The following is an 11,732-nucleotide window of genomic DNA, read 5'->3' on the forward strand; positions in this document are numbered from 1 at the left end:
GATTGGACATTAAGAATATTTTTCCCACTGTATTCTGCACTTGCTAGGGCTCCATGGGAACAAGGCTTAGTTTTGAAAGTCTTTAAAAAAAGAAAAAAGTATTCAGAGGACAGCAACAAAATGTACATGGAAAAAAGCATATATTAGTTTCATTTTCTAGTTAAGATAAAAGACTGAAGAAAGAAGTAACTGTTGGCAGTCTCTAATGCAGTAGTATTACAGATATTCATTTACAGGGACAGTGAAGACGGGAGTAAAAAAAAATAATCAAGGCTTTCAATGAAAATCAGTTATTGCATGTTAATTTGCATTATATAAATATCAAGCACATTGTATGCTAATCAAACAACTAACAACAATACACCCAAGAGGGTCACAACCATAGCTAAATAATTTAAACATTTTAAAAATCAATTAACATAGCTACACTGTGCCAGTTACTCTGCGCTCCCTAACACACATGCCTTTAGTTTTACCAACAGAACACAAAAAGAAAAGCTCATGAATATGTGCGAGAACTTGGAGTGACACACTCTTATACAAAGGGGTATTCCAAGGTGTTCAACTTCTCCTTAAATTTTCTAGAAGCAACTGTATACATCTTACTCCACGAAAGCTTATGCCCAAATAAATTTGTTAGTCTCTAAGGTGTCACAAGGACTCCTCATTGTTTTTGCTGGTACAGACTAACACGACTACCACTCTGAAACCTGTATACATCTTGAATTTTATCCTGGGAATGAATCTTATAAAGTAACAATTTATTGAAATTTGAGACCTATTCTCTCTTTCATCAGTGTATTAGCATAGTGATTACACGCAATTCTAAAATCATTTTGGTAGAGCTCAGTTTACTCGGAGCATTATCTTACTATACAATGTGTGTCAACATAATATAAAACCTTTAGTTGTTGTTGATATCAACTCCTGACATTTGAATAAATGCAAAAAGTGTTTGGAGAAATAAAAAGCTCCATTGTTTTAGTAAAGCAAACCCAGGGCTTTCATATAAGATCTCTGACATGCAAGATCTTCTATTTTACATATCTATATTGCCAAGGCTTTTGTGAATTTATTGCAATTTTATCTTACGGCAAGTCATATCTGGTGTTTTTACTTCAATTCCCAGCTCCCAAATTAACGTAAGGATGCAAGAATCTCAGCTTTCATTTGAAAAGTTTCTAGCCATCAGAGTTGGGGAGAAAAACTTGAAAATGTGACCCACTGTACCCCCCAAAAGTTAAAAAAACCAGATGGCAAACAGAAAGGATTCAAAAATTATTATTTTAAATTTGGAGGGGGAGTCTGACTCGTGCTTTTTGGACATTTCAGGGAGGCAATATTGCAATCCGACAAAGGAACTTCCCCTTCCCACCTCCAGCATGGGTGACAAATACAGTGGTGCTAGATCTCATAAGTGTATAGAGAGTAAGGAGATCGTGACCCTTGCTGTAGGATCTCTTGTCAGAGAGCCCAACTGAGATCAAATCACACACATTTCTATCACATGGTGCCTGATGGTGCAGAGAGCTTCTCCAAAAGTCCCAAAATCCCAGTTAATGCTGTTGTGCACTCCCAACCCCACAGCCATCATCTCCAGCCAAGTTATGCACTCTCCAGGCCCATATAAAATGTTCAAGCCCCTTCAGCACCAAATCAATGGATTATGTCCCCCTCAGCCCAACATTTGTCCTTTGTCCTCTGTGCACCTTTGCTTTTCCAGCCATGGTGGAGGCTCTTCACCCACCTCTCTCAAGCTGGACAGGAGAAACAGCTATTCTCCCTCCGAGGCCTGGGGCTGCAGGACTAGAAAGGGGAAGGGTGAGGAAGGAGGATGACCTATTTTTAATGCGAAGGTGGCCTGCTCCCTCTGTTTCCCTCCCCTCCTGTAACAATGGTATCAGCTCCTTTCTCCCCTCCTACCCAAAAGTGTCTGCCAGCTCCTGAGGGGAGAGTGCCCTCTTCCTCTTGCAGCAGCCCCAACTGACTGTTCCTCTCTGGGAGTCAGGGAACTGGGAAAGGCAGCAAGCCAATCAGAACTTCTGGGGAGGATTGGAAATAGCGAAAAGGCTGGAGTTTCTCAGTGATTGCAAACCTAGTTCCAGAAGAGGCCAAAATCCCGTTGTCTCTGCCTTAGAGGCATTACAGTAATACTGTTTGTATAGTCATGGTTGCCCAGCACTTTTAGGGTTGCCAACTTTCTAGTCACACAAAACCAAACACCCTTGCCCCGCCCCTCCTCTGAAGCCCCAGCCCTGCTCACTCCAGCCTCTCCCCCCGTCCCCCAGTTGCTCATTCTCCCCACTCTCACTCACTTGCTCATTTTCACCGGGCTGGCTCAGGGGGTTGGGGTGCGGGAGGCGGTGAGGGCTCTGGCTGGAGGTGCAGGCTCTGTCTGCCCCTCAGGTGGGGACAGGGACGAGGGGTTCAGGGCATGGGAGGGGACTCCGGGCTGGGGCAGGGAGTTGTGATGCAGGGTGGTGAGGGCTCTGGCTGGGGGTGCAGGATCTCCGGTGGGGCTGGGGATGAGGGTGCTCCAGGCTGGGATAGAAGGGTTTGGAGAGCAGGAGGGGGATCAGGGCTGGGGCAGGCTCCGGGTGGCGCTTAACTCAAGCAGCTCCTGGAAGCAGCGACATATCCCCTCCCCCCCAGCTCCTACGCAGAGGCACACCCAGGTGGCTCTGCATGCGCCCCATCCACAGGCACCGTCCCTGCAGTTCCCATTGGCTGCAGTTCCCAGCCAATGGGATCTGCAGAGCTGGCACTTGTGGTAGGGACAGCGTGCCGAGCCCCCTGGTTGCCCCTGAGCATAAGAGCCAGAAGGGGGACATGCTGCTGCTGCCTGGGAGCTGCACGGAGCCGGGCAGGCAGGGAGCCTGCCTTAGCCCTGCTGCACCGCCAACTGGACTTTTAACGGCCCAGTCAGCAGTGCTGACCAGAGCTGCCAGGGTCCCTTTTTTACCAGATATTCAGGTCGAAAACCAGAACCCTGGCAACCCTAAGTACTTTCCATTAGAAGATCCTGTTTTCAGTTGCTTATACCTTTGCCAAAAACTTTTAACCATTTGGACTGAAAGGTGAGGGTGACCGCCTCACAGCCTCAATTTTTGGGAAAGTTTAGAAAACACTGTTAGGCTATTTTCGAGAACGAGAGTAGGGAAAAATACATTGTTTTGCCCACGTTAAAATTCTCACAGCCATTTTATTGAGAAGCTCTAGCACCTCCATGCTTGGAAACAAGGGTTTAAAATTGGGCAGGGGACTGCCCTGGTGACAGGGATGTGCTTTTTACCACCCCTGTAAAATTTCAGTTCACACACAGAATCATAGAAACGTAGGTCTGGAAGGGACTTTGAGAGCTTATCTAGTCCAGCCCTCTGTGCGGAGGCAGGATCAAGTATATCTAGATAAGGGGTTCTCAAACTGGGGGTCGGGACCTCTCAGGGGGTTGTGAGGTTATTACATGGGGCATCGCGAGCTGTCAGCTTCCACCCCAAATCCCGCTTTGCCTCCTGCATTTATAATGGTGTTAAATATATTAAAAGGTGTTTTTAATTTATAAGTGGGGTCACGCTCAGAGGCTTGCTATGTAAAAGGGGTCACCAGTACAAAAGTTTGAGAACCACTGATCTAGATCATCCCCAACAGGTGTGTCTCTAATGATCATTTTTTAAAAACCTCCAACGATGGCAATTCCACAACCTCACCTAGAAGCCTATTTCAGTGCTTAACTATCCTTATAGTTAAAAAGTATTTTGTAATATCTAACCTAAATCTCTCTTGCTGCAGATTAACCCGAATACTTCTTATTTTACCTTCAGTGGACACTGAGAATAACTGATTACAGGCTCTTTATAACAGTCATTTACATATTGGAAGACTTATCAGTTCCCCCCTCAGACTAAACATGTCCTGTTTTTTTAAACTTCCTCACAGACCAAGTTTTCTAAACCTTTTTATCATTTTTGTTGCTCTCTTTTGGACTCTTTCCAATTTATCCACATCTTTCCTAGAGTGTGGTGCCCAGAATTAGACACAATATTCCAGTTGAGGACTCACTAGTGCCGAGTAGCACAGAACAATTGCCTCCCATGTCTTACATATGATCCTCCTGTTATTGTACCCCATCATGGTATTAGCCTTTTTCACAACTGCATCACACTTTCGACTCCATTTGTGATCCACTGTAACCCCAGATCCTTTTCAGCAGTACTATTGCTGAGTCAGTTATTCCCCACTTTTGTAGTTGTGCATTTGATTTTTCCTTCTTTGCACTTGTCTTTATTGAATTTCATCTGATTTCAAATCAATTCTCTAATTTCTCAAGGTTGTTTTGAATTCTTAATCCTTTCCCCCCCAAAGTTCTTGTGACCCCAAATTCTTAATCCTTCCCCCCCCCCAAAGTGCTTGTGACCCCTCCAGCTTGGTGTCTTCCACAAATTTTATAAGCACACTCTTCACTCCATTATCCAAGTCATTAATGAAAATATTGACTAGTACCAGACCCAGGACAGACGCTTTTGGGACCACATTGATATATTGTCCTGTTTGACAGTGAACAATTGATAACTACTCTGAGTATGTTTTTTCAACCAGTTGTGCACCCATTTCATCTAAACCACATTTCCCTTACTAAAAATCAAGATAGATCATATCTACAGCTTCCCACCAACACTATGCTATTAAACCTGTCAAAGAAGAAAATTAGGGTTCGTTAGGCGTGATTTGTTTTCAATAAATCCACGCTGGTTATTCCTCATAACCTTATTATTCTCTCAGTGCTTAAACTGACTAATAATTTGTTCAAATATATTTCCACGTATCAAAGTTAGGCTGAGTGGTCTAATTCCTTGGGTCCTCTTTGTTCACCTTTTTAGAGATAGGTACTAAGTTTGCCCTTCTCCCATCCTCTGGAACCTCACCAATCCCCTGTGAGTTCTCTAAGATCATTGCTTCAGCTAGTTCTTTATATACCAGAACTTCATCAGGTCCTGCTGACTTGAATACATCTAAATAATCTTTATCTGTTCTTTCCCACATGCTCTGAGACTTGGTAAAGTTTGACAACTAAATTCCCAATGACTTCATCTGCACAGAGCATGCTCCAGTCCAGGGTTGCATGGGCTGAGAGGTACTTTTCTTGCTGCTACCTATTGAGCAGGGTGCTCTCCCCACAGAACAACTGAGCAAATGCCAACTTAGAGGCTAAAAGGCTAAGTAAGATTTTACTCAAATTGATCCTCAAAGCAGCCAGAGGTTGCTATGGCATTAGGCATAAGAAGAGAGAAGAGCAACTCTTGTGCTTTCAATATGTCCCTCTGCTGGGGCCCAAGTAGTGGGAAAGAGGAGGAGGAAGCAGCCACGTTGGAGTGCAGTGGGCCCAGGAGAGAGGGTGGGTGGAAGAAGAGACAGGAGCAGATAACCAAAGGCATGGAGAGTTGAAGAGGAGAGGGGAACAAGGACAGGCTGGTGAGGTAGGTGCAGAAAAGTCCAACACCACTAGAGAACACTCCCCTCTAAAGCCTAAAACTGAACCCAGGAAACTTGAGAATCTGCATTTAATTGCTGTGAACAAATTGCAGTGAAACCCATTGGCAAAGTGTGTCTAATCCCTTTCTAGTGGCAGGATCACATGGAGTATAACAGTCTCCTACTGCTACCAGTCACTCTGCTAGCTCAAGTGGTAGAGGTCTCTACAGTGGATCTAAAAGGTCCAAACCCTGCTGAGGACCCACTTTGAGAGCCAACAGGATTCCACAATTTGCTTTTTCTAAAAGCTAGGAAATTACACACACACACACACACACACACGAATGTTGCGAAGTCATGCACTTAAGAGTTAGGAAATGCCAGAATTCATCCAGGCACCCTTAATTTACCCACCTTTTGCATACTGCATTGAGATCACGTACTATTTGATTCCACAGGACCCAGGCTTCATTCAGTGCACAGGATAGACTTGTTCTGGGGATGAATCAGCACTGTATGGTGAAAGAGGCGGTTGTCTGTAGAACCTCTCCTTCATTTGTTATAGGAGTTGAATGCAGCCCTGGAGAACTGAATTCTATCCTTATCTCTGCCACAGAGCTCTCATCTGCTGTTAGGCAAATTACATACACCAAAATGTTCACAGTTGGCCACTGATTAGGTGTTCCTCAGTTTCTGGGTGCCCACCTTGAGATATCTGGGGCCAAGTTTGTAGAATTGGATGAGCACTTCCAACTGAAATCAGTTATGTTAAAAGCACAGCTCTAAAGTGCTACAAAAATGCTAATACATAAAATCGGAGCCTTGGTGTCAAATTGAGGACCCAAAATCAGTGGACACTTCTGATGGTTTTAACCTTAATGTCTTTGCTTTACCATCCAAGCTATAAAATGGGGATACCATCACCACGTATTCTCATGGGGTGGAAAGATGAATTAATTGATATTTGGGAAGCACTCAGATACTAAGGTGAGAGCACCACTCAGGAAGAAGTTAATTTTCTATTCAGGCAAGGTCTATGCCACAAATTTACAATGGTATAATTAACATCACACAGGGGTGTGAAAAATCCGCACCCTGGGCAACGCAGTTGTATCAGCCTAACCACCGGTGTAGAAAGCACTATGTCAATGGGAGAGCTTCTCCCATCAACATAATCCACCTCCACGAGATACTCCTGGGAGAATTCTGCACCACAGCGCAATGCAGAATTTTGTGGAAATTAATGTTTTTTTGCGCAAAATTTCCTTTCCCCCACAGAAATGGGCTGCAGTACGGCTGGCTGCCACTTAGGGCTGCTGGACCTGGCAGAGCCCATCTTGCACATAGAAGACACTGCCAGGAGGAAAGGGAGAGAACTAGAGAGATACCAGTAGTTGCAGTTCCCCGCAAGCCCTGAGGGAAGGAGGTGTGGAGTGCAGGAAACTCTGTGCAAGCCTGGGACCCAGCATCAGGCTGTTTCTCCCTCTGGATCCCTGTGCTATGAGGTGTGGGGGGCGGCAGGTGTCTGGGCAAGGGTGGGGCCTGGCAGCTGGGCTCAGGGGCGGGGAGGGCAGAGAAGCAGGAACTGGGTTGTTGTAGGGGTTTCTTTAACTCTCTGCTGCAGAAATTTGTTTGTGTCTGTATTGTTATAGACAGAGAATCATAGAATATCAGGGTTGGAAGGGACCTTAGGAGGTCATCTAGTCCAACCCCCTGCTTGAAGCAGGACCAATCCCCAACTAAATCATACTTGTTTACAGCTATTTTTAAATAAATTACCAAAATAATTGAAACTGGCGTGATTACATAGGGTTATTTTGACCAAAAAAAATGCAGAATTTTAAAATATTCTGTGCCAAAAAATCAAAAATTCTGTGCAAAACTCCCACAGGGCTAACGAGAGGCAGTAGCTAACTGTGCCAATGAGAGACACTCTCCCACTGGTGTAGTAGCGTCTTCACTAAAGCATCACAGCTGCAGCTTTTTAAGTGTAGACCTACCCTACGTGTTTGAATGTTGTGCTGTAAGGGAGTCCTGGGGCCACACGCTGAATGAGAAGGATACAAAGAACTATTGAATCCTCGTTCACTAAACAAGGCAGGAGTCCTGTGGAAAAAATAGCATGCAATAAGTTGATGAGAAAAACGGTCTCATAGGTCATATGCGCAAGGGGGACTGAAATAAGGTTACACTTAAAATTACAGATTAAAAGAGGGGTAAAACTGCAAAGTTAAGCACTTAAAAGTTGTCTGGAACTTTTTTAAAATTTATAACCCCAAACATCCCTATCCCCAAATAAGTGAGAAAAATCTCTGCATTGGACATAGGTAACAACTCTTCAGGGTAGCCTCATTATATTTTCATTAGTGGGATGAGCCTTCTACTGCAACTCAGCTTCGGGAGCCCTTTGGAAAGTAGCAGATATTGGGGGGTGGGGGTGTCATGCTGCGTTCAGAGACAAGTTTATAGCAAGGCTATGCAGAGCAGACTAAGGCTATGGCTACACTACGAGGCTTTTAGCGACATGGCTGCGCCGCTACAGCCGGGCTGCTAAAAGGCATGCGATGTAGCTGATGTTTGTCGGCAGCGGCAGGAGAGAGTTCTCCTGCCCACAAAAAGCTTCCACCCCCACGAGCAGCAGCGTCTTTGGCGGCAGCTGTTCACACCGGCACTTTTCTCGTCGGTACATTTGGGGCTCTGTGTTTTTGTTTTGTTTTGTTTTTAAAACACCCTGAACGACAAAAGTTTTGCTGATGGAGTGTAGACAAAGCCTAAGTGTCGCAGTTTACTAGCTAGGAGACCGTAAGGAGAGGATACTGATAGAGATGGCCCTGGAAGGGTTACTGCCCCAGAGAGGTGGGCGTGTTTGTACTTTTCAGGACACATCAAAGATCAAAACCACATAGTGTATTGACACAACTGAGATTTTCTTTAACCAAAAAAAGAAAGAAAGGGGGACTTGACTTAATGCTTTACTGCTGCTTCAAATACTTTGTCCCCTGAACAGGTATTTTCCATGGATTTAAATAGAGACTAAAAACTCTTGTGATCAATTTTCTTCCCCCATTGGGCTTGTCTTCATGACAAGAGAAACCACTTAAATCTACAGCCCAATTACAAGGGTCAACAAGTAATCAAGATATATCAATCAGTTAATGGTTAACTTGATGGTAAAATATAACAAACTATTCTGAGATAATTTAAAGATTGCTAGCTTCATATGAAAATTGACCATGCTTATCTTAATGCAAACCCAGAAAATGCAGCACTGGATGTGTGAATTGGTAACATTATTTTTGCTCAATTCCTACTACATTGCCAGTGCTCCATAAATACTTTCTCCTACTTTCAAATAGACATTATCTTGCCATCTCCCATCCCTCTTTCCATTTGCACTGGAATGACCTACAGAGTTGTCCCACCTGCTACAAATGTAGAAACAAGAGAATCAGTTATTTAGCACAAGGAAGGGCAGAGTTAATGTCTAACTGGGTGATAAAACTGTTAACCTCTCCCCTTCACCAGCATCCGGTGAAGTGAGCTGTAGCTCACGAAAGCTTATACTCAAATAAATTGGTTAGTCTCTAAGGTGCCACAAGTACTCCTTTTCTTTTTGCGAATACAGACTAACCCGGCTGCTACTCTGAAACCTTTATATTTTAGGTATTTACATGGTCCCTGCATCCCCATAATCTGGGCATACATTCCCAGTCAGAAAAGTTTCAACCTTAATTCTCAATGAGAGTTCCCACCCCTTTTAAAATAAATCACAAAACAAAACCCACAATGTTAACAGAATTATAGCTTCAAAAAAGGAAAGATAAAACTCAAGAACTTCACAGTTGAAGTCTTCACACCAGCTTTGACTCTGGCACCATATTCCCATCCACTCTCAGTGGATGGAGACCTTCAAAAATTGCCACGTAAATCTGGAACCCGTCCTGGTGCAGATATAAGTGCCAACAGACTGATGTTTAGTTGTGCATTGACCTAATCTTCAACCCCATTTCAGGTACAGTGGAATACATACATTAGAAGGACAGTGTGTCAGATTATGGACAGATATTTGCCAGATAAAGCATTGGGCTAGCAATGCATTCAGATTTGCCAGCAGTTGATGGCTGACTGCCTGCTCCTGGTTCAGACCAGACTGTGGGCTGGTCTGCATTAGGAAGTTATACTGCTATAACTGTCTGTTAGGGGTGTTATTTTTTATTTATTTATTTATTTATTTATTTTTAAGACCAATCCTGTTACACTAGTGTAAACTTTAGAAAACAGGAACAGCAAACGGGAATTTTGCAAGGGAGTTCTCCAGGTAAAGGATGAGTGACTATGTGACTCTTGGAGTGAGTTTATGGTCTGTTAATAGTAACAGTGGATTTGATCTTTAGAAATATAGATAACTGGGCTTGTGAGGACTGAGAGAACTGCCTGCCGGATGCAAAGGTTGCAGATCTCTTTAAACATCTAGACAGACTTATGTGCCGTGCTGGGGAGGAGACGGTGGTCAAGGTACAGAGGATGAGGTATAAGAGAGGTCTTGGAACCCAAATCTAGGCTGATAGATAAGAGAGTAAAGTCCAGGACCTGCATGGTAGCCTTCTCTGAAATGCTTCTAGTTCCACACACAGTGCTAGTTAGACAGGCAAAACTGCAGAGTCTCAATGTGTAGATGAGACGATGGTATAGGGAGGAGGGTTTTAGATTTATTAGGATCTTGGGAAACCTTTGGGGAAAGGAGGAGCCCATACAGGAAGAATGTGCTCCACCTAAACCAAAACAGAACCAGATTGCTGGCATATAAAATTAAAAAGGTTTTAGGGGAGTTTTTAAACTAAGGCTGGGGTGTGGAGGAGCACATGGTTCAGACAGAGACCTCCCATAGGGGAGGATTTATTAACAGGGATTCTCTACATCTTAGAGAAGACAGAATAGAAGTTGATAAAGTATAGATAGGAGCCAAAAGGAAAGAATCAAATGAAGAGTTCTATTCAATTACATCACACGAGAGCAGACAACTAAAAAGTGAAAAAATGTGTAAGTCTACATACTAAGATGGGTGACCTTGAGTTCCTGGTATTAAATGAGGATACTGATAGAATAGGCATCACAGAAACTTGGTGAAATGATGACAAAAGTCAATGGAACACTAAATACCAGGGTACAAAATATATAAGAATGACAGAATAAGTCATGTTGGTGGGGGAGTGGCAATATATATGTGAAAGAAAGCATAGAGTCAAAAAGAGTAAAAATCTTAAAATGAATCAAACAGTACCCTACAATCTCTATGGATAGAAATACTGTGCTTGAATAGGTTTCAGAGTTACAGCCATGTTAGTCTCTATTCGCAAAAAGAAAAGGAGTACTTGTGGCACCATAGAGACTAACCAATTTATTTGAGCATAAGCTTTCGTGAGCTACAGCTCACCTCATAGTAAGAGTATAGCAATAAGAATATACTACCAATCATCTGATAAGGATGGTGATGGTGACAGTGACTGTGAAATGCTGAGGGAGATTAGAGATGCTATAAAAATAGAAAAAAAATCAATAATAATGGGGAATTTCAGCTATCCCCATATTGACTGGGTACATGTCACCTCAAGACAGGATGCAGAAATAAAGTTTCTAGACACCATTAATGGCTGCTTCTTGGAGCAGCTAATCCTGAAACCCCCAAGGTGAGAGGCAATTCTTGATTTAGTCCTAAGTGGAGCTCAGGATCTGGTCCAAGAGGTAAATATAGCTGAACCGCTTGGTAATAGCAGCCATAATAAATTAAATTTAAAACCGTTGTGGGGAGTGGGTAATATCAAAAAAGCCCACCATAGTAACATTTAACTTCAGAAAGGGGACCTACACAAAAATGAGGAAGTTAAATGGAAATTAAAGGAACAGTCACAAGAGTGAAATGTCTGCAAGCAGCATGGAAACTTTTTAAATACACCGTAATGGAGGTTCAAATTAAATGTATACCCCAAATTAAAAAAAGAATAGTAAGAGGACACCAAAAATGCCACCTCGGCTAAACAGAGTAAAAAGTGCTTACAGGCAAAAAGGAATCCTTTAAAAATTGGAAATCAAATCCTACTGAGGAAAATAGAAAGGCTCATAAGCTCTGGCAAGTCAAATATAAAAGTGTGATTCGGTAGGCCAAAAATAATTTGAAAAGCAACTAGCAAATGATTCAAAAACGAATAGTAAAAAATTTAAGTACATCAGAAACCCTATCAAACAATCAGGAGGGCCACTGGACG

At 43.0% G+C, this 11,732-nt stretch overlaps 1 protein-coding gene across 1 annotated transcript in view; it reads right to left on the minus strand.

Moving 5' to 3' along the window:
* ATP8B1 (ATPase phospholipid transporting 8B1) overlaps nucleotides 1–6,073 on the minus strand; it is a 101,199-nt gene extending 95,126 nt beyond the window's left edge. Inside the window, exon 1 of the mRNA XM_075128396.1 lies at nucleotides 5,884–6,073. Within this exon, the coding sequence (XP_074984497.1) occupies nucleotides 5,884–5,892 (9 nt within the window). The 5' untranslated portion in view covers nucleotides 5,893–6,073. The remainder of the gene's footprint in view (nucleotides 1–5,883) is intronic.
* Nucleotides 6,074–11,732: the final 5,659 nt, after the last annotated feature.

Source organism: Caretta caretta, chromosome 5 (genome assembly GCF_965140235.1).
Source record: "Caretta caretta isolate rCarCar2 chromosome 5, rCarCar1.hap1, whole genome shotgun sequence".
In the NCBI taxonomy this organism is placed as follows: Eukaryota; Metazoa; Chordata; order Testudines; family Cheloniidae; genus Caretta; species Caretta caretta.